The sequence below is a fragment of the Biomphalaria glabrata genome, chromosome 9 (genome assembly GCF_947242115.1).
Source record: "Biomphalaria glabrata chromosome 9, xgBioGlab47.1, whole genome shotgun sequence".
NCBI classification, from domain to species: Eukaryota; Metazoa; Mollusca; class Gastropoda; family Planorbidae; genus Biomphalaria; species Biomphalaria glabrata.
In genome coordinates, this window is record NC_074719.1 from 6,834,142 (window position 1) to 6,858,613 (window position 24,472).

Here is a 24,472-nt window from a genome sequence, read left to right on the forward strand (position 1 = left end):
CTGCATATGACACATGTCATGCGCAATGAGGGACAGCAAGAAGGTAGTTTTTAGCAGGGTTTCAACCTGGGACCATAGTGTCGACAGTCCGGATCGCATTCCACACGACCAGGCGGCCTTCCTGTGCAATATATATATAGTATATTTTTTAAACAAAATCAAGATGGCTGAAGCGTGTATTCACTTCAATGTCCATTTCTTAAAAGATTATTAAAAGACTGTTTCATCCGACATTTCGCCATATGGCTTCGTCTGAAATCAAACAGTGCTAATGTAATCACCATAATGTAATGTTACTGTTTGGTTCACATTTTTTTTATCAACAGCTCCAGACTAGATCTTGATACAATTCACTTTTTTGAATCGGTTAGCCAAAAAACACACTAGAAGGCAGAATGTTGAAATTATTTTGTACGGAGAAATAGCACTCCAGAGTTGGCAGATGGGAACCATCGACCTCTTCTCCTTATCATTATGCAAATAGCAACGGTCATCAGTGCCGATGAAGTAAGGACGGTTTAAAGATGACGGTGACGAAATCGCGATGCAATACTTTTAACCTTTAACCTTGCACTTAGAGCGCTTGAATGATATACTGCAAACAGGCCTCTGTGTGCGAAAATGCCATAGTTTAAAGGTCAAAGTTCATTGATAGAATCAACGTTTTATCGTTAATCCTCAACTACTTTCTTTCTATAATCAAAACATTTTTATTTTAATTTTTTGATTACGATTGGTGTATAGAAATGGCCGCGTAGCCATGCGTATTGAATGCGTCACAACTCTCAATCGCCCGGCGCTCGAGCCCCCTCATAGTACTCCCGGATACACCTTAAAGCTGGATATTCATGGGTTTACCTCCATGTTATGAAAATAGTATAGCTGTGAAGGTTATTTACAGTAATTAGCTTTTCTTTACAAATTGCAACCGAAAAAATTACAAATTTTTTTTTATCTATACTTTCTACACCCCCCCCCCCCCACCACCACCACCAACCTCTGTGTCGGCGACATCGTTCTGACCATAAATAATGCCCAGGCTTTCATCTCCATTGAACATTAGTCATAGTACGACTAAAGAATGGTATCAACAACCACTAATAGGCCTACATTCTCAATACTTCCGTAATTCGCACACGGGAGACACCAATAAGCTTGCACTATATTTGCCTCCATTTTATGAAGAGCTCTAAATGTAGTTCAAACGCATCATTAAAGGAATACTTTTAGACTTCTAGTAAATCAACAAATAATTATATTAGTAACTTTTCCCAATATCAAACTAGAAATACTCTTATTGCTAGATTTCCAGAGAACTTTCTTTTCTACATTCCCACCTTTCTGTCACTCATAGTTCACAAAACATTTGCTCATTTCTTCTCTCGCGCATCGGTTAGAAATATAATTTGTTTACAAAGTCACAGTTTAATTCATTAACCAAACACAAAGTCAACTTATCAATTAGTTTGTTTCGTTTTTTGTTTTTTTACATGTCAGAAAACTCATCAAACTTAATTAGATGGTGTTGTAATAACTGAAGGGAGACAACTCAACGAGATATAGGTGTTTCTTTACATGGAGACATGACAAACACATAGGACATCTGCATCTTCATCTTGGTTCTAGACTTGGGCGGAAATCGTTCTCTCTCTCTCTCTTCTCTCTCTAATGCAAGGGTTCTCAACCTGTGGGTCGCGACCCCTTTGGTGGTCGAATGACGATTTTCCAGGGGTCGCCTAAGACTATCGGAAAAAATAGATTTTTTGTCTAAAAAAACTTGACATTGTGCAAAACATTTCATGGGTAGCTTACGTTTGTTTAATTTTTCATTTGAGAATAAATGTCAACAACTGAATCAGAATAATTCCAAACTTTTATTCTCGCAGCATCAGTATTTGTAACAATTTAAATGACTGTTTACCAAAGGGTTTGTCGAGACACAGCGTAACACCATTGTGTATTCAGTTCCATGGGGAAGATTTACTCACTTAATTGAATACCAAATCCGTTTCTAATAAGTTCTAGACCATCAAGCTACAGCCTTTGCTAGAAAAGGTAATAGTTTTGTTATGGAACTACCCTTGAAAATGATCGTTAAGAAAAGAAAATATAATGACGATTTTAGATGATATGGTTTTACTTCAATAGTTAAAGCAGGGATTGAGGGATTGTGACTTCATTTGTAACGACGTTCTATTATCAGAATCAATGAATTTGAACAATCTGAAAGTCATATTGACACCAAACATCCGAGCTTTGCCGACAATGACATACAGTATTTAAAAAAATAAAAAAGTTGTAAAGTCAAGAAAACCCAATTTGCACTTTATAACGGTGAAAGTCAACTACAGAAAAAATCCCCTGTATGACATCTCTGTCAAATGAGTTCAATTTCCAACAACTTATCTTTTTTTTTTTTCAAGTAACTTCTATAACATATCAGCATCTCAGCATCTATCCCTTAGTCTGTTGGACCGTTGGGGCACCATGCAAGATTCGTCAACCATCTTTCTCCATTCCTCTGTCTTGTGCCTTCGTTAGAGCCTCTTTTAATGGCAGGCCCGTCCATTCTTTTATGTTGTCCCCCATCGGTTTCTCTGTCTGCCTCTCCTTCTTTTTCCTGGTACTGTTCCCTGAAGGAAGGTCATTGCGAGCCCCGAAGATCTTTTAATATGGCCATAGATTTTCAGCTTGCGTTTTGTTTACGATAGTTAGCAGGTCTATAACTTGTAAGATACTTGTAAGATAATAGTGAACAAATAGATGCTATCTTACTAGATTTTTCTAAGGCTTTTGACAAAGTTCACCACCATAGTTTGCTTAAAAAATTAAAATATTTCGGCATTAATGGTCCACTGCATCAGTGGATTAAAGACTTTCTGATAGGGAGAGAACAAACTGTAATAATAAATGGCTCTAAATCAACACCGATAACAGTAAACTCAGGTGTACCTCAAGGAACAGTCTTGGGTCCACTACTATTTTTAATTTACATAAATGATTTACCAAATTGCATTACTTCAGGAACAAAAGTCAGATTATTTGCAGACGATTGCATAATATATAGAACAATAAAAACAACACAAGACACAGATATTTTACAAAGAGAATTAGATGAATTACAGAAATGGGAATCAAATTGGAGCATGTCTTTCCACCCAGAAAAATGTCAGTTGTTAAGAGTAACAAAAAAACTAAAACAAATTAATTCCACTTATCTTATTCATGGCAAACCAGTAACACAGACTAAAAACGCAAAATACCTAGGTGTTATAATAAATGAAAAACTGTCATGGAATCCACATATTGATGAAACTACAAAAAAATCAAACAAAGCATTAGGATTTATTAAAAGAAATTTCTATAAATCAAATAAGAACATAAAACTAAAATGTTATTTAACCTTGGTTAGGCCAATAATAGAATATGCATCCTCTGTTTGGGACCCCTCAACTCAAGAAAACATTAAGAAACTAGAACAGACACAAAATAGAGCAGTGCGATTCATAACAAACGAATATTCACATTTGACTAGAGTAACACCTTTAGTAAAATCACTAAATTTAGAAAGCCTTCAGGACAGAAGGCTCAAAAGTAAAGTAGCAATTATACATTAAACACTGAACCATAATCTTCAAATACAAAAACAAAATTTAATAAAATACTCTGAAAGACACAAAGATAAAGGCACATCCCTCGTCCCATATGCTAGGACAAATTTGTACAAATACTCCTTCTTCCCTAGTGCTATTAGAGCATGGAATGGGTTGCCTGAGCTAGCCAGGAAAACCAGTGACTTGGCAGAATTTAAGTCATTGGTTAATATGCATGACTAAATGCATGACGCGTAGGACGTAATCATCTTCTTTTTTGAAGTAACGTCTGTATTATATAAGATAAGATACGATAGACTTAAAAGATAATATTTTTTTAAAGTACGTTTTATGATATTTTGATAGCAAAACTTCCTAAACCCAGTGCACGACAAGGCCTAAATTGTGTCGAAGTGCCATACAATCTAAAAATCTATAAAAAAAAAAAAATTAAAAAAAAAAAAACCCTATCCCAACAAGAGTTCAAAGTTATAAAAAGACAACCCAAAACCCTATCCCACCGAGAGTTCAAAGTTCGATATTCATTGTTCTAACAGTACATTCCCTTCGTCTCAAATGTATCCCCTTCTAACAAAGAGAGAGGAAACAAAGAGAGAGGAAACAAATTATTTTATCACTAGCCCCCGACTACCTTAAACAATACGTCTTATTGTTCCCTGGTCAGTTCCCTGGTGGTTAATACATTTTAAAATCGAACGAGATTGGTAGAATATTTGAGAGACTGGCTCGGTGCAAATGATTTCCCACTAGGGTCACGTGGTACACAGTCAGTTTGTTTACTCTTGTGACACTAACCTATGTCTGTAACAAACAGCAGACGCGATGAAATCAAACTTTCTGATACTATAATTAAACAATTAAACAATTAAAATATACAAAATATACATAAAAGAAAGAAATGTACAATCTCTGTCATATGTCTCAATACTGCTAGATTTATTTCAATAGTAATAATTATAATAATTCTGCAACTCAGTTAAGGCTATTTTCACTTTTCTATACTTTTTTTTCTACGAATAAGTCTATATATTTATTTATTACAAAGCTTATATTAACTCAGTCAGTCAGTCAGTCAGTCTGTCTGTCCGTCTCGCAGGATTCTTTTAAACGTTATTTCTCCCACTTCCCGTTCTCGGATCGAGTTGAAACTTTGCGTTATTTTTCATTGTCAATTACAAGTGATTTAATTTTTAAAAAAAAGTTAATTAATTAGTGGTAATAAAACGTCTAAGCAGGCCGGGACTGAAGCAGGAAAAATTATCACTGTTTGTAGATGGCAATGATTCTGTCATCATCATTATCAAACTCCATTAGAGTGAGGGCTTGAGAGGCTCAAATCCTCTCTTGCAAAAGCCCTGGACAGAAACCCTGCTGTCTTGCGTAGTGCATAAATGTCGCCATACAGGTCAAGAATTTTGGGTTTCCCAGACATGTCGAGACGGAGATCAGCAAGTCTGGGGCAGTCAAACAGAATATGAGGCACGGTTTCCTCTTCTTCCCTGCAGCGGGGGTACCGTGAATCGAAATTTAGCCATAGCCGTGAGAAATATGACCAACAGGACAATGGCCTGTCCTGCACTGTGCTATAATAGCTTGCTCAGGCCTGGACAGCCTCCACCACGGGGAAGTGCGGTCAAGGCACCTCATGAGCTCCCAGACTCCACGGGCTTTTTGGGACTTGTCCCAGCACTCAAACCACTTTTCCATTTCTGTTTTTTTGTATTATAGCCAGGGCTTGATGAAAGCTTACAGCCTGTTCAGTGGGTGGAATTTGCCCTCCCTGTTGGGCCAAAGAGTCTGCAATTGTGTTGCCAGTCACACCTATGTGACTCGGTATCCACTGCATTATTACAGGGGTGCCATAGCGTTGTTTAATTTGATTCTGCCATAGGGCATAGAACAATGAAGCAAAAAAAAAAAAAGATACAGATCAAAGACTTCGTAAAATGTTTTTTCTTTCTGTTCAGAATATAAGCTGTGTTTACAAAAACCTCTATTGAAAAATAGACTAACAAGAATAACTTTGTACGATTTGAAATATTTTTATATATTATATTTATTTATTTTTATTATTTATAAATTATTATAAAGAAGCATCAGTATTGGAGGTGAAAAGCTGACTAGTGTTAACAGCTTCAAATACCTCGGAGCTATTGTCTCAGATGAGGGAACAAAACCCGAACTATTGGCCCGAATAGTCCACAGCAGTCTTTTCAAAACTGAAAATGATTTGGAAAGACAAGAACTTGGCCCTCGGCACCAAAATCAGACTGATGCGCTCCCTGGTCATGGCCACATTTTTATATGCTTGCGAGTATTGGACACTGACTGCAGAGCTAGAGAGAAGGATCCTAGTAATGGAATTGAGATAAGATGCTACAGAAGGATCCTAGGAGTCACTTTCCAGGACCGCATCACAAACCAAGAGATTAGAGACAGGGTTACTGCAGCGAACGCACCCCATGATGACCTGCTAACTATTGTAAAGAAATGCAAGCTTAAAATATATGGCCATATTACAAGATCCTCGGGGCTCGCAAAGACCTTCCTTCAGGGAACAGTACAAGGAAAAAGAAGAAGAGGCAGACAGAGAAAGCGATGGGAGGACAACATAAAAGAATGGACAGGCCTACGATTGATAGAGATTTTAAACAAGGCAAAAGACAGGGAGGAATGGAGAAAGACGGTCGACTAGTCTTGCTTGGTGCCCCAACGGTCCAACAGATTAAGGGATAGGTAAAGGTAAGGTAAAAAAAATAATTATATTATATATTGAAATGCTTTTAGCTTTCTCAGTACGCTGTAATCCTATCACTTGCCTGGACCAGTTGGTAAAGGGGGGGGGGGGGGGGGGGAAGACAGAAAGGGTTATCAAAGTTAAAGTAACCGTGAAAGCTTATAAAATGTATTTCATAAAATTAAAAAAATAACTTGTACGAATTGAATTCAAACTCGCTCAATCCTTCTCAAAACCACTGTGCCAGCGAAGTGCTTATGAAAATAGACGGTTTCATATAATGTTAGTTTAAAACTTTTAATCGACGACCTATTTCTCTACACAAAGTATAAAGGGGACTAATTCAACGTAAACAACCACATCTGTCAAGAACAATTTCGATATCAAACAAAGTGATTAATTACCAATAATTATTTAACTAATTGGTTAATTTATTTAAATTGATTCTTGTTTTGTCACATACAAGAAATAATTGTGCAAAATTTCAACATGATTAGAGATTGGGTGTAGTAGAAATAACGTGTACAAAAATCTCACGAGACAGACAGACAGACAGAGCAATTTATTTAGCTTATACGCGCCTCTACTGTTACATATTCTGTTTTCTTTGTATTCAGTTTACAAATAGAGACCTCCTTGAGATACTTGTACATCTGTCCTTGTAAATTATTAATTATTGTTATCAACAGGGTCAACACAACCTATCACATCGACAAAACAGTACTCCCTGTGTCTTAGCAAAACCAATAAGAAGTAGCGTGAGATCGATACGGCTGAATGCAATCTTTAGGTTGCAGTGTTTAGCATCAATCGATACATAGTTTAAAATCAGGCCATGCATTATGTAGGTACCTGGCATTGTAGAAGAAGGGAAATAATAGTGTTGACTATAAAAAAAAATGTTGCTATAATTTAAAATAATTAGAAAATATTAACCAGAAGAAGGAATTGGACATTTACACGATAAACTAGCCAAGGTCAAGGACGGTAAATTAAACTTCAGTGTTTCCAAATATATAAAAAGAAAGACGGCTATAATTTTAACCCTATCTCAATGTCTTGCAGTTCTTCAGCTTCGTCTCAAACATTGTTTATTACCGCTAGTGTGTTACTCATTTCTTTATCCGCTTTACTAACCAAACTGCACTCTGCGAAATCCGTTACGCATAGGGCCCCACAATAGTTAGGTCCGGCCCTGCTATTTAGTGACGGGTGAATATACATAGTGGATTACTTGTTCTCTTTCCATGACTTCTTGGTCACAATGGTTAAGTCCGGCGCTGCTATTTAGTGTTTGTAAAATGTTTGTTTGTAAAATGTTTTACATGTTTCGGATGTTCCTTCAGAGTTGAAGGACGAAGGGGGATGGGAGAGGTCAGGGTTTGATAAATCCAAACGACAGTCCAGCGCGCAAGCCACTCGACCAGGCAGCCATCCGTAGTGACCGGTGAATACTTGTTCTCCCCCCCCCCTTTCTTGTTTTTTCGTGGGGTGACTATCTGCAGAAATAAGAGAGTGATCTTTCCTTTACTTCTCCTTCTCGTCCAAACTCTTGAGCGACGAAGAGAATTATACATATATATAGATAAGGGTTGAAATTTTAATTGACATAACAACCCTTTTGAGTATTGAAATTATTGTGTGCTATAAATGGAAGAGCTTATACAATAGGATTCAGCAGTTGTAAAAATGTGCGTGCACAAAAACGTATCATACACCTTTTAAAAAAACAACAATCATCAACACTTGAATTATGCAGTACACCGGTTGCACCATAATAGTGTAAAATTATTTTTTCCCCTCAAGTATGAAATTCTTCAGATGAGAACAATCTGTACATACCAAATACGAACGGTCACGTGATAATATTGATAAAACAACGGGGAAAAAGGTCACGAGATAACCATTGTTGAATAAAATTAGATCTTAATTTGTATAGAAGAGATAGAGAAGCATGTGACACAATGTTGTTTGTTTACGATTGTTGAATGAGGTCCATTGTACATAAATAAGACTGAAAATGAATATCAATACAATATATCACCGCATATAATGTCCCTGTATCGACAGATGCCACATGACGATGGATTTACATCTAGGTTTCATGTTTATATTTGGGTATTGATACATGTTTTATTATTGACATTGACCACATCACATGAGAGGAAAAAACGTACGTGAACTTCAAGTTTCAATATAAATCTTAAAAAAAGGTTCTATAATTTACAACAATGGTGGTGGTGGTGGCGGTTTGTGAAGACCATGCATGTTTTTATATTATCTTAACGAGAAACAAGATATAATTACATCCTACGCTTATCCACGAGTTAATCTAGTCACGCATATTTGAGATGAAACCTCGGCTCCGTCCGTAAATGGCACTAGCATATGGAACAAAAAATGTGTACAGTTTGTTTCTCTTTCCGGGCATTTTATTAGTTTTTGTTGTTGTTGTTTTTTTTTTGTATTTGAAGATTCTGGTTCAGTGTTTTATGAATAATTGCTGCTTTTCGTTTTACAAGGCTTCTATCCGGTCACTCTATCTGTCTGGTACAAATCTTGTCACACGTTATTTCTCCCCTTTACCCATTTTCGGATTAAGTTAAATCTTTGCACAATTATTTACTGTCGAAGATAATATACGAATACATCCAAAAACATCAAACAATCCACTAATCAATTAGTGGTAATTAATGCACTATGTTTCATATAGAAAAGGGAAATAAATCTTGCAGTGATTATATATATATATATATATATATATATATATATATATATATATATATATATATATATATATATATATTGCAGTAATTTTGCGGTTCTTTCTTTATATACACTTGGGGGGGGGGGGGTTACGTATTTATTTATATTTTGCTTGTTAGTCGTCTGTCCTGAAATGTGTCTAAATTTATTGATTTTACTAATTCCAAGGAACCAACTTTCTCCATTAGTCCGATCCCCTACACCAGTGTTTCTCACAGTGGGGTACGCGTACCCTCAAACGTATGAGAAGAGTTTGAAGGGGGTACGCGTTGCACAGAGTTAACTACACTGATTTTTTTTTTAAATACCCATTTAATTTACAAATTAGAATAAAATATCATAAGTTTTAAATTCTTTTTATTATTTATTCTATGTTTTTACAAACTCATTTTAAACTGATTTCTACAAAAGATCAGGAAATGGATAGACATGTTACAACTTCCGTCGACAAGCCCACTTTTGAAATGTATAAACCATAGACATAAATAAATATAGACTGGCCGATAATAGAGTTTTATGAAACGAAAATTTGTGACTTGCATTTCTGTGTACTTTATTTATGTCTAGGAGTTTTGTTTAATCTCTAAGACTGAAGATCATGCAATTTTTCAATTTTTCAGAATTCGGAAATCCGAATACAATAGATATACATGTTTTCAAGTTACATGAAGTTATTTCCTTTTTCCAGTCTATATTTATTTATGTCTATGGTATAAACTATGTTTCCATTTTGTGTTGAATGTAGCCTATTCGATGTGTCTTTGAAGCATGCGCAAATAAACTCACTAATTGAATACTACATTGTGATAGAGTAATTATTATTTTTTGTGCAATGTAGGCCTACATACATACGGGTGAGGGGTTCTCAGCGTTACAAAAATTCTAGAAGGGGTACGCATAGGTCAAAAGTTTGGGAAACACTGCGCCACACCTTTGAGTCACTTCTGATCGCAACAGCAAATGACCTCCCACTTTTTTGTTTAAATTTATTTGTGTATTCTCTTTCATCGGCATGATACAGTTCAGTGTATAACATTCCTCTTCCTCTTGGCCCTATCATTAAGTAATGAACCAAGCGCTGCTTCCGGTTTATTCTTTCTCTCTCTCTCTCTCTCTCTCTCTCTCCTCGTTAGACTCAGCCTGCAATGAAGAAGATGCCTCGACAGAGGCGGCATACGATCGATTGCCTGTGAAGGACACTGCAGCAACAATAATGATGGCTTCAATGATGTCCTTAGGGCATAAGGCCAAAGTCTTAGTTGCGTACTGAGTTGCAGAGAAAAAAATGAAATTTTTATAGAGGAAGACAAAGAAATAGTAAAGGACATCCGTCAACATATTTTTAGAGCTATCGAGCTTTAATATACTCAAGAGAGATATTTAACAACGATTTAACTACGTATATACGAATACTGAAGGATTAATTTTCCTTGCTAGTATCAAACAAAACAATTAATTACTAATAATTAATTAACTAATTAGTTATTTTTAATTATTGTATACATTGTAATAGCCAATGACTAATTGTGCGAAGTTTCAACTTGATATGTGAATAAGAGTGAGAGAAATCACGTGTTTACAATTTTTACCATACAGACCAAGAGATTAATAAAATGGAAAATTACAAGTATCTTGAGGACAGTTGGTCAAGCTGTTTCACCGTAAGGATTTCTTCTTTTTTTTTTTTTTACTTTACTGGTTTCAATTTCTTCTTTTATTGATTTCCATTTGGCGAATGTAGATCTACACTTCTTTTATTGATTTCCATTTGGCGAATGTAGATTTACACTTCTTTTATTGATTTCAATTTGGCGAATGTAGATCTACACTTCTTTTATTGGTTTCAATTTGAAGAATGTAGATCTACACTTCTTTTATTGATTTCCATTTGGCGAATGTATATCTACACTTCTTTTATTGATTTCCATTTGGCGAATGTAGATCTACACTTCTTTTATTGATTTCAATTTGGTGAATTTAGATCTACGCTTCTTTTATTGGTTTTAATATGGCGAATGTAGATCTACACTTCTTTTATTGGTTTCAATTTGGTGAATGTAGATCTACGCTTCTTTTATTGGTTTCAATTTGAAGAATGTAGATCTACACTTCTTTTATTGATTTCAATTTGGCGAATGTAGATTTACACTTCTTTTATTGGTTTCAATTTGGCGAATGTAGATTTACACTTCTTTTATTGGTTTCAATTTGGCGAATGTAGATTTACACTTCTTTTATTGATTTCAATTTTCAATGTAGATCTATGCCAGTGTTTCCCAAACTGCTGACAAATGTGTACCCCTTTTATAATTTTTGTAATGCTGAGTACCCCTCGCCATCCCCCACCACACTTTAATTCATTAACAGAACATAATAAATGGGTATTTTTTAAAAAATCAGCCTAGTTAATGAGGTGCAACGCGTACCCCCACCAAAGTCATCCCGTATCCCTGGGGGTAGGCGTACCCCACTTTGGTTAACACTGATCTAGGCCTACTTTATTTTACTGGTTTCAATTTGGCAAATATATATCTATACTTCTTGTTCCTACTTTGTTTGGACTAAAAAAGTTATGGATTCATATAAATAGACAAATTACAATTAGATCTTCAAAAGAATTTAAAAATTATTATAGAGGTTAATCTTTTACTAAATGTTCTTTGAAAGTTAAACTCCATGCTATAGTTAAAACCAGTGGTGCTCACATTCTTCGACCAAGGGGGCTTCATAAATTTACGTCACGTGTGTCTCCGGCTATTTACTCCACACAAAATGGCTGCCTGGCCGTGCGGTTTGCGCGCTGGACTGTCGTTCGGATTTATCGATGGCCGAGGGTTCAAATCCTGCCCGCTCCCATCCCCCGTCGTCCTGCGGGGGGTTCGGACTAGGAAGTAAACTATCTTCAACTCTGAAGGAACATCCGAAACATGTAAAACATTTTACAAACATTTTTACAAAAAAAAAAGTAATAAGAAAGTACTTAACAAAGTTAAAGATGGCCTAGAAAGAAAAAAAACAACATCTGCATAAATAAAGGTTGTTGGTCCTAGAGGCTGGACATAGAAACAAATGAGCTTTGCTTCTTCTGCCCCTCATAGTCTGAGGTACTATTACTTAACTTATATTTTTTAGTACAGATACAATTTGTAGTCAGTATTAGTGCTTTTAAATCAACTATTACAAAAAATTGTAAAGTTTAAGATCGCTCGTTTACTCATTATAAATGAGAGGAGGGGCGTTAATCAGGTATGCCTGGTCGTACGGTATGAGCGCTGGACTGTCGTTCGGTGGTCCCGGGTTCATACCCTGGCTACTGCCATCCCCCGTAGTCCTAGGAAGCAGATTAGCTTCAACGCTGTAGGAACATCCGAAACGTGTAAAACATTTGACAAAACATGCACCTCAAAAAAAAAATCGCCTTTCTTACCTTTCCATATCTGTAATCGCCGAGTCCCCCCAAATCAAATCACGAAATCGATACCGTGGGGGAAGCGGTGGCACAACGTCGTCCATGTTGACAAGTTTCAGTTTATCCTAAAGCTGTTTTTTTAATTATCCAATGACTTCTAGCTTCTTTTCATTCTCCGTTTCTCATTTTTCATTTTCCGCTTAGCTTGTTTCATTATTCATTGTATTATTAACTCATTATCCATTGACCGCTTGCCATATCATTGTTTATTGGTGGACGTTACCAGCACTCGATGACGTTAATCTTATAATCAGGTTATTCAGCTGTACAGAAAAAAAAATATTGATCTTCAGCTATCACATTATTGATTGATTTGTTCGATTGCTAGAATTATCAAACAAAGTTGCTGTCGTCTGTTGACACAGGAAGTAAATCTTAGATCGATACCATCAATGAATGGCGTAGAGAAACTAAAACTAGTTTTGTATTAAAGATGTCCACTCTAAATACTTGTTATCGTGAGTCTTGTTAGTGAAGCTGTTGATCGATATGGCCCTGCTGTTGTCCTTGGTCAAATATTTGATTACAAAATTATCTCAATAACAAGACGAGTATAATACGATATGAATCTTTTAAGTGAATGAATCACAAGAACAGCACAGACCTGTATGAAATAAAATTCCTTTCATAGCATAAATCTAGAATACAGTACTTTCTAAACAAATGAAATCCTATAGTCTTTAGAACAGGTAATCATCTCAGAGGATCACGGATAATGCTCTATGCACCTAGCTAAAGGGTGAGTGAATGGGATAGCAAGATAAAAACTGGTTTGGGGAGGGCCACGGAGAGAGAGCGAGAGAAAGAAAAGGTAGAAACAGAGAGAGTGGGAGACTGAGAGAGAGAGAGAGAGAGAGAGAGGGCAAAGAAGACAAACGCTCTGTTCCTAGTGACTGGGTTATCTTAACAGAAACAAATTGAATTTAGGTCAAAGCACGACATTACATGACGTCATTGACATCGCGCGCTGACAAGACCTCCAAGAGGATCATTTTACTTTGTGTGTAACATGTAGCGCGTGTTTTATATTTTTGTTTTCATTCTCTTTTGTTTGTTTTTTTATTCTTACTTCTGTGTAGTGTGGTCTTGATAAGCAAGAAATAATTTACAAAAAAAAAAAACATCAAAAAGACATCAAGAAATCAGTTGTCCGAATGCTTACAAGTCAAGATGAAAGTTTATTGTGCCTTGCAGATGTAGACTCTTCTAAAAAGACGATTATTGCTCGTCTATATTCACGTTGCTAGAAATTCGAACCACAGACAATCAAAAGTCGAAACTCTATGCTATATATAGTTACAGAAAGCTATCTCTAAGAGATGTTTGATTATGAAACATTTCTCAGAGGACTCTCTAAAGGCAACTATGTTGAATTGTGATTCCCTTTCAATAAACCTCGATTCCGGCAGCGCTCGAGAACTTGATACACATTTTAAATAGCCTTATAATAAGATAATAAGAGAAATGTAATAATACAATTCCTCAGTTGATAGTGCTGGATGATAGCTAGGTAGATGGCTGCCTGGTCGTGTGGAAAGCACTCTCGACAGTCGTCCCTATAGCCCCAGCTTCGAACCCTGCTCGCCGCCATCCCCCGCCGTCCTGCTGGGTTTTTTGGGCTTGGATGTAATAATCTTCCGAAACATGCCATAAAAACAACCTACTAATTCTATTTACCGAATAGTTATGTCGAACGAAGGAGTGCTAATAAAGGTCCTGGATGATGTCTCGACGTTTGCTAGTCAAGGGTAGCACTGCTACAGACCTGCCACATCGAAAGACATTTTTTTTTCGAGAAACCGTGTCAAAGAAACTTTAATGAATCGAAGTTTTACTTTCAAAGAATTCGCTCCAGGCAAAATGGGTGTAAAAGTAGCATATTCGCTCATGACACTTATGATCGCAGTGCAAAGTACTTAACTTGTGAAGCTCTGCTATTAAACATACACTAATGTAAAACTATATTGGGGAAACCAGTAATAACAATAATAAATTATGAAAACCAGATCCTGAAGCTCGATGTTGTAGACCAGTGTTTCCCAAACTGTGCTACGCGGAACCCTAGAGTTCCGCGAGACCTAAATAGGTGCTCCAGGAGTCCAGGAGCTACTGGAATAATTAACTATCTTATCTTATCTTATTTAATACAGACGTTACTTCAAAAAAGAAGATGATTACGTCCTACTTATTAGGCCTATAAGTGAATTTATCTCTCTAATTAGCTAAAAAAAAAAGCAAAGTGTTCCGCTAAATACTCCAAGTGTGCGAAGTGTTCCGTTAGAGATACAATTTGAGAAACACTGTTATAGACAAATGTCGAAAGTTTGGCAATAAAGGTGAAACGGTTGAGCAAGTAATGTCAGAATATCCAGATTTGTCAGAATGTACCTAGCTAGGTTGCCATAACCAGATTGCGAAACTAATTCACCAGCACCTGGCCTTCATAGAGGATCTCATTAGAAAAAATACTTAGCACAAGAGGAGCTCGAGTCAGCCAGCTACCTATTCTACTGGGATAGACCTGTAGTGCAGTACTAACACAGAATACAGTAGACTTTAATAGACCAGATTTAGTTTTTATTGATAAGCATGCAAAATCTACAGTACTCATCGACCTGGCAGTGCCATTAATCAATAGTGTTTAAAAAAAAACAAAAAAAACAAGAAAAACATAAATAAATACTTTTAAAAAAAAAGCTTATATTGTAATTGTCAGGTAATTAAATTTGAAATAGATCTAGACTAACATGAAAAATATTCCATATTCCATGTGAATGTTACCGTGATCCATTTTTAAACGCATAATTTAAACCAAAAAAATGTTCACTCAGGGCTCAAGCCTCCTCAAGGGGATTAATTCCACATCTGTCAAGTACGATTTCTTTCCCTTGTTCGATACCAAACAAAACGATTAATTGCCAATAGTTAATTAATTAATTGGTTATTTTTAATATTGATTCTTGATTTGTCAGGTACAAGAAACAAATGTGAAAATTTTCATCTTGATCCGAAATTGGGCGTGGGAAGTAAAAACGTGTAGAAACTTTTGACAAGACAAACAGAAACAAACGTTTAAGACATTGTCTTGTCCCAATGTCGATCATTATAGAAGATAAACTGTGTCACAAACCGCTGTGAGCCCACTCCCGTTTGTGTGTGCCTAGCAGAACAATACCAGTCCACTACGGGCCTGGCTATGTTATGTTGACCCAACTGACCCCTTACCCGCCATCATGGCCTTAGTTATTGTGGAATGTTATTTTTTTACTGTTATTTCTATTTTAAATCTAATACAATTATTTATGTTGTTAGTATATTTTAATTAATTGAATTAGATTTATTTTAGTATTGGGAAGGGAAATAATTTTTTTTTATACTTTTAATATTTATTTTATTGTCACGTGACCAGGTGACCTGGTCTACAACGAGGCAGGGTGACCTGGAGACTTTAGGGACAAAGGGGCAGTTGGCGTGGGTTTTGTAGAGCGGACGGTCGCATTTCCCGCTTCTTTTTTTTTTTTCCGAATATTGTACTAGAATACTATATTGAAATCTAACATTTACAGTCATTTAGAGATCTTAGTTTAGTCGGCAGTTTTATTGATGTACCTGTCTTTAAACATTTTTGGAAGATTATATATTCTAACTCAATAAAGTGATTCGCTACCTTAAACTGAAATAAATATAGACCGGCCAATTAAAGAGTTTTATGAAACGAAAATTTGTGACTTGCAATTTTGTGTACTTTATTATGCAGCATTTATGAGCGGTATAAAAGTGCTTTTTAAACTTTGATACACACCTATATATATTGTAAATAAGGAGGCAGTGTATTTTTGTTTAATCTCTAAGACTGAAGATCATGCAACTTTTCATAATTCGGAAATCCGAATACAATAGATATACATGTTTTCAAGTTACATGAAGTTACTTCCTTTTTCCAGTCTATATTTATTTGTCTATGTACGCTACATATTGTAACTATTATTCTAATGTTGAGCGTTATATGTGAGTTGTATACACAAACACCTAAATCGCGACAGGGGCTAAAGCCACAAAAGACCAATACCCAGTTCCAGCGTCAACAGTCGGGCCTCCAGAGTCGCCCTAGACAACGACCAGTTGAAGCAGGCGCCAGCACACTGCTAGCGTCTTGTGACAAACAGCTTAAAGCAAGTATTGTGTGTGGTCTATAATGACATTAGCAAGGCCGGATTTAGATTTGATAATGCCCCTAAGTTATACGAGATACTGGGCTCAAGTAATCAACAGAACTTTGTTCTTTCTTCAAAATAGTTGAAAACATTCCATAGAGCCACGTTTGAGGGGCACCCAATTAAGTGAAGCCCTAAGATATAGCTTACTTCACCTATAGGTACATCCAGCGCTGGGTTTGATCCCAAAATAAAAACATGTAAAAAGGAACTCTACGTTCGAACTTTCCTAAGCCATTAGCATCACATTGAGACAACCATAAACCTAAATGTCGGCGTGAAAAGCAAGGAAGTATCTACAATTTGTATGTTTTATCTTCACAAAACCCTAATCAGTGGTCAGGACCGGATTTAGAATTGATAAGACCCTAAGCTTTTTGAGATAAAGGGCTCCTCCCACTGGCTCCTCCTCTGGTAAAAATATCACATAAACCTTTTTTTTTTGGGGGGGGGGGGGGGCTGAGGCCTTCAAAATATGGGGTCACTAAGCTATAGTTTATGTTGCGTGTAGGTAAACCCAGCTCTTGTCATTGTTTGTGGCTTCTCTCTGTTTTACAAAAAAAAAAAAGTTAAGTCCCCTTTTCAGATCTTGCGATCTATTGGGGAAATGATGTAAAGATCATCTGTTTCTTTCGCCCACGGTTAACGAGAATGTCATCTGGCCAGTACAAATTTGTGGCCTTTACTTTTCCAAAACTAATTTTGGGTGAACTCAGGGGGGGGAGGGTTAAAATTCCGACATTCCAAATCCCAGTCTTCACTCGGATTGTAAGCCAAGACCCTTCGGTAGCGCTTTCAACTTCATCCACCTCGCCACCCCCTCTATCTGTTTACTAAAATGTACATGTTGTTTAAAATGCATCTAATGATAGAAGAAAAGTCGAATCTTTAACCAGAAAAAGAGAGATTTCCCGCAGGCCTTGAATGCACTTAATGACCCGAGCAAAGATCTCAATGTTATGATGGTTAGTGCCAAGAAACCTTTTCCTGCATCATGGATGTACTGTGTCATGAAAACATAGCGTCCGGGAAGGTGGGGCGGGGGGGGGAGGTGTGGAGGAAGGAGATCCTGATTCACCTGAGGTTCAAGCGAATACATAAAAAAAATATAGGCATTTTTTAAGTCTCTTTTTTTTTTCTAACGATTTTATTAGTATGTCTCTCTAGGCAAGGGCGTTAACAACAGATGAAATGGCTGGGGAAGAAAGGTTGAGGGTAGTAATTTTTCCAAACACATACACACACACACATATAGGCCTACACACCTTCTCTGACAGATTTTATGATCTGCTAGTCTGTGTTGCATTATAAGGGAAATGTGTCATATAAAAATGAAATACTGTGTCTAGTCACTCAATAAACTTATATGTGTGCTGTGTGCAGAATGCTGTTGTTGTTTTCTTTCATTGAAAAAAAAAAAAAAAGAGAGCACCTGGCAGCAGGCGGCTTCCGAACGAAACAGCTGGAGATTTATTTCAAAGGCCGAGGATACAAACTTGAGACCAAAAGGAAATCTATTGCCAAGGACAGACTTAGCCAGCGGAAAGAGAATCTATACCGACCTTAGGGAGACAACGGTTTTGTCTGTGCTGGATGTGGCAAAATATGTAGGTCACAGCTAGGACTACGAAGCCATATAAAATACTGCACTAGTTTTTTTTATCTTTGCCACGGCAATGCTGCAAGACCGTCTAAGCTTTGACAAAGGAAGGGAGTTTTATCTTGTACTTTACTTTTGGATATTTAGGCTTTTAAAAATAAGAGATGCCGTAGTGGGTTGAAATTCTGAATAAAAAATCGTTTCTTGTAAATCTAACCGCTGCGGTTTTGATAATGAAAATATCTTAATTGTCCTAGATCCAAGGTAAGTGATAGCAGGTCGCGAGCACTCTACTCTGCCTCATCGTGGCGCTCGCGTGGAAACGACCATTAGAGGAAGTGGTTAGGCTAAATGGGTAGCAACACAAGACTCCGGTGGGGATGCCCATGGGTAGACGAGAGTCAACCTCTTGCACGGGCGGGGTTGTAAAAAAAGTCCTTACAAAACTGTCACACATCCATGCGCTGTTCCTCAAAGGGACCGCTACATAAATGGCGGGTCCCGCACAGTTAGCATTGAAGGAAAATGGCAGAAGATCCCGGTGTATTCTCGGCCTTCGGCCGTGTCTAGCCCACGCGTTGGAGGCCAAATGCATCGGTCAACAGCAATGCTTCACATAGGCATTGACTCGGGTCTCTCCCAAACAGAACTGTGTGTTCACACAGGTTTGTTTGTTTTTTTTACTGTTTGGCGTCCAAGCAGGTTTTTTTTCAAACTTAGGGCTCGAAGAGCCTTCGGCTCAGCCCTTAGACAATTAACAAGTGATAGCAGGTTAAATAAATTTAACTTAGTCGATGAGTAATAGCAATAAGAAAAGACTTTAACATTGAAGGCTGGCTTGCTGTTAGAACCAAGGTAGACAACCTATTCCCTCGTATGCCATGCTGTGATATTCACAGTGGTGATCTCCCATCCCAACTACACTTGAGAGCTGGATAACATAATAATAATAGCATTATTAGCTTAGTATGTTTTAGGAGAGAGAGAGAGAGAGAGAGAGAGAGAGAGATATTATAGATAGATAGATAGATAGATAGATAGATAGATAGATACTATTAACAGTTTAGGAATATGGGCACGTTAAGCATTTAAGGGACCAAAATCACGTGATAATTTACACTACATCCAGAATCGAGTTGGTATAGTACCTAGTTCAATGTCTTGATAGAGAATGTCTATTGTTCTTAAACATTATGTGCCGGCACTTGGCCGGCAGTAAAGATAAAATAAGAGCAAAAGTGATGCACTGTTGTAAGCTATCGAAAGACTAAAAGGAAGGGAAACAACTCTGTGCGTAATGTCATCTGTCAACTTTGCTATGGATGTTAGTCTCGACACGTGTGGGCCTAGACTGAATGGCTTCACAAATAACCATCATGCAACAGCTTTTGGTCTCGAGATTGTGTTTTGTTATCAGGCATAAAGAAAATATCAACAAATTGGATTTTAGAGATTAGCCCTTGGCCAATACTTCAACAGTCTCTACTCAAAGAATGAAGATTTTTTTGCGTGTGAGTGTGCTAAAGCTGTTGAACAGTAAACTCGAATGTGGCGAGGGTGTCATGTGGTCAGCACATAGACCAACCACCGTTACCTCCCCACTTTATCTTAAGTAGTATAAGTATCTATGTGTGTTCATTATAAAAAATTCACGCTTTCGAGTCCATTTATAATAGGGCCTAGTTGTAGTTTTGCATTGATTTCTCCCTTCTAGACAAAGCAAACAAAAAAAATGCGACTATTAACAATGGAGTTGTGCGATTACTAAAAACAATAAACCGTTTCAGCTTCCCAGAGTATATTCATATCAACCTGAATCAGGCTGTTACATTTCCACTAGAAACATTTAGAACTAGTCCATGATCAAAGAGAGACAACTAGAATAATATTTAAAAAAAAAAAAAACTAACCTCCATCACTAACCTATAAAAGTAATAGATCTAGCTGTAATTATTTTGCTTGATTTCCGAGTTCAGGTTTTATAATTCCAAATTAAAACATGGCGGATGTAAACAGTTGACGTTGATCATATTCATTCCATTACAAACGATTGTTGAACTTGTAACTAGATTCTAGATCTAGTCCTATAATTAGTTCAAGTTAGATCTAAATGATAACAATATTAATATGAACTAGGTAACTTACAATTTAACTTAACATATTTAGATCTAATATTAATATACTTTTTTTTTGTCTAGACCTCTCTTAACTCTTAGTCTCTCACTCTGACTCAGCTCTCTGTGACTCTGTAGTCTGTCTCTAGACTCTACTGCCTCTAGACTCTAGCCACTCTAAAGACTAAAGAGTGACTCTAGGCTCTACTAGACCTAGATCTAGATAAATGATAATTCTAAATCAAGACTTACTAAGTTTAAGACATTTAAGTTACTATCAGACAATTCTTAGATCAAGTTAGTATCTAAGACTTAGTTACACTTAGTAAGACTATCATAATCATTGACTCATAACTATCAAGTATCATCTATGACTAGTATGACTTAGACTTGACTTAGACTAGTTAGATCTCTATTTTAAAGTATTTTATTATAGACTAGACTCTAGACTAGACTAGTATGTGAAATACAAAATTTATCTTTGAAAATACAATTTTTCGTTACTACATCATTAAATTACTTTAATTTTAATATAAAAGAACTTTCCAATGGTGTATAAATTATGACTGTATGTTTAACAGTTAACAGTTAGATCTAGCTCTCTAGAAAGTTGTGATTTTTTTTTTGTCATTTTGACCTAACATTGTTGACATGGAGAAAGTTAGATGAGAGCTTGTTGCTGGCTCAGCGGCAAAAGTTAAAAAGTTGGAATTGAGTTTCGTAGACAATAGATCTACTTTATTAAATAAGAAATTTAATAGTAGATCTAGTATTAGTAGTACATTTCTAGCTCACAAATCTGATTTATTTATATTTATGAACTTCACTTGTTTATAATGTAAATATATTGATGAAATGAACAAATATTGCCCAATGTCACCTTCATTTTCATATTTAACTACACATGGAATACAAACTCGTTTATAATTTTGTATCATCCATTGTCTGAGGCGTACACTGATAGTTTCCTATGTAAGTCAAACCATCACAATAATATGGAGTCAAAGAAAAAATGTCCTCTATTATTCTATTATCTCTGATGTAGTGACTTAAAAAATGATGTAGTGACTTAAATTTATTTTGAAATAGAATAGAGATTTAGATTTCAGTATAATTTAGTAGCTCTCTACTCAACTTTTAATATTATATTATTTCTTAGTGTAATACTGATGTTATTTTTGTGTGTTCTCATTCCATTTTTTTTTCAAACATTGTGAATGTTTTTTTGTAGGCAGTGAATGGAGGAGGATGAAGACAAAAGTTCGGCTGCTATTTATTGGAGCAGCCATATTTGTTATTTATGTGTCATATAAAATACTTGAACCAGAACTGCTTCGTTACAAAAATGCATATAAAAGTAAATGGATGAGCACCGAGGGCCAGAATGCAGATGAAGCGGAACCCAGAACTGTAGCAACCAGCAACTCAAGTTTTAATAGGGAGATGAATGGTAGTGAAATAACTAAACAACAGGTAAATCTAAGGTGGTTGTTTGTTATCTTTTAATTAATTTTGTTTTTTTACAGAAAAAAAATGGGGTGTTTCAGCCTTTTTTTCTTCTTACCTTATCATATAAAATAAAAACGTGCCTTCTTTACAGAAGATAATTATGCCCTATGTGTCTTACAGCCTATGCATATTCATGTGTTGGTCAAGTGGTGCATTTCAATTAGAGACTTAAACTCTACTAAGTCGGGGTTTTTGTGGCTGATTCAGGCAACCCATTCTAATGGCTCTGGGAAAGTGGTCCTAGCATATGTAATAAGAAATGTATCTTTAACTTAGTGTCTTTCTGGGTATTTTATTTAGTTGTATTTTTGTATTTGTGAACATTTGATGTATCTTTACTACTTTTACTAATTATTGCAACTTTTCTTTTTAGTCGTGTGTCTAAGTTTATTGATTTCACAAATGGTCTTACTGTTGTCAATTATTAATATTCATTTGTTATAAACCTAACAGCTCTGTTTTACATCTGTTCCAGTTTCTTTATGTTGTTTTTTTAGTTGAGAGTCCAACTAATATTGGTCTAACCAAGGTTAAAATGCATATTTTGTTTAATAATTTGAATAGGGTTTGTTATGCACTATGGATGGCCATGTCTGATAGAGACACTGCATATAGTTTTAAGTTTGATATAACTACAGATTTAAGAAGGCAGTAACCACCCATTATTTTCTAGGCTTGAAACATTTTATAATAAAATTACCTTCAGGTTTATTCATTTGTCTAGACAGAGTTATAGTTCACAATTATCCATATTTCTTCTTGATTGGTTTGAATTTAGAGATGACCTTTGAATTTGAATATTGAATGAGTCACACAATAAAATGTAATATCACTATGAAAACTTTTGGCAACTTCTAATAATTGTTTTATGATTATGTCTATAGCCTAATTGGTTGTTACCTTTTTTTTTATATTTCAGATAATTCAGACTATGATAGAAAACTACAAACCAAATTTCTTCTACCCACTGGAGGAATCTCCATGGGACATAGCAGCTAAATGGGTTGAAGCGCGTCAGATTTATCCTGACAATGCTAAAGAGTTAGGTTAGTTTTAGTTTTTATACTAAGTCTCTCACTATATCTCTCTCTTATTGGAGGGGTTGAGGTTTGTTCTGGTCTCTTTATAAGTTGAGAAAGCTCAAATAGTGGGTGCTTATTGATAAGAAATGTTATATTTTTGGTTTTACAATTGTGCATTTCACACAACAATACATCTCTACTCAAAAAATAAACTGACTTGTTAAAATAAACAAATACCTGAAGTACTGTCTGTTGTCACAGGCACACATTTCAAAATGGAATATACAACAAAAGGTAGTTTTTATAATTTTAGTATCAGGCTTTATATATGTTTAAAAAAATTTTTTACTTGCATGTAGAATTTTTTTTTTTTTTTAACTCTGGTAGGATCTGGTTTTTTACCTACAGTCTTATTAAGATTTGGGATTTTTTTCTGTTTTGTCAATATTCTAAGTACCTAACTATTCTACTGTTGATCTAACTAAGGCTGAATGAAATGTATGTTTAATGTTATTAGTTTTATTTTTTAAGTTAAACAAACCTTGATACCCTCCATGGGCTGTAGCCCCACTGGTATGGACTGATAACACCTAAGTATTATAATGGCTACACTTTTGAACTTAATTAAAAGCTTTTACAGAAATTTTAGAGATATAAATCTGTCTCTGCTGAACTGGTATTCACTACTTTTAGATCCTCAGTGAAGGTGCAGCACCATGTTATACAAGGATATACTGTTGTTGTTTTTCTTTCATGCTTTGGCCTGTGTTAATTCTATTTGAATGTGTAAGTCCCTCTAACCTCATGCTACTCTTGCGTACTGATCATGTTCCCATTCTGTCATTCAAGCACAAATAAGAAAGAGAATGTGGCTCGGGGCTAGTGACTCCACCCTGTAAAATCTCAATTGCTTCAGCCAACTTTGAATGAGGTCCATCCCCAATGACAGCGTTAGACCAAATTCTGCAGGAATACGAATGCGTAATACATGACAAGCCTTTCGTTGCTTTCATTGTTCTGATTGCTAAGAATCCAACCCCTAATTGGCACATGGAATATACGAATCCTGCTCATAATGGTCCAACTTCTGAGAAAAATGTCTTATAATATGACACTTTTTAGTTGATTATTATCTAAATCTTTAGATTAATCATCTTTTAGATTTATTAATCGAGTCTCTGGTGATCTTAAATGATTAAAGTCATGTTGGAGTGAGATAGAGCATTCGAATAAGGTTTACTATGACAAAAACAAAAAATGCTTAATTACCACAATAACAGACTTACTCAGAATCTTGACCATTGTCTGTACTAATATTGTCACTCTGGCCGCTCTCATGTCTGTCCAGTTGTTTGACAGGAGTCCAGTTCTCTGGAGTGGCAGACAGAAGTTTTTTATGAAGGGACATGATGTGCTGTATTGAAGAC

General features: G+C 36.0%; 2 protein-coding genes across 3 annotated transcripts in view; one reads left to right on the forward strand and one right to left on the reverse strand.

Moving 5' to 3' along the window:
• Positions 1–24,461, reverse strand: part of LOC106071019 (potassium channel subfamily T member 2-like) — a 118,623-nt gene extending 94,162 nt beyond the window's left edge. The window contains exon 1 of one of the 2 annotated variants that reach the window (XM_056040277.1): positions 24,332–24,461. In XM_056040277.1, the coding sequence (XP_055896252.1) occupies positions 24,332–24,453 (122 nt within the window). In that variant the 5' untranslated portion in view covers positions 24,454–24,461. Of the gene's footprint in view, positions 1–12,544; positions 13,589–24,331 lie in introns of those variants that run through there. The other variant, XM_056040280.1, reaches the window with a different exon arrangement.
• Positions 20,376–24,472, forward strand: part of LOC106071030 (glycosaminoglycan xylosylkinase-like) — a 31,860-nt gene continuing 27,763 nt past the window's right edge. The window contains exons 1-3 of the mRNA XM_056040282.1: positions 20,376–20,536; positions 21,746–21,987; positions 22,943–23,069. Coding sequence (XP_055896257.1) covers positions 21,763–21,987; positions 22,943–23,069 — 352 coding nt within the window. The 5' untranslated portion in view covers positions 20,376–20,536; positions 21,746–21,762. The remainder of the gene's footprint in view (positions 20,537–21,745; positions 21,988–22,942; positions 23,070–24,472) is intronic.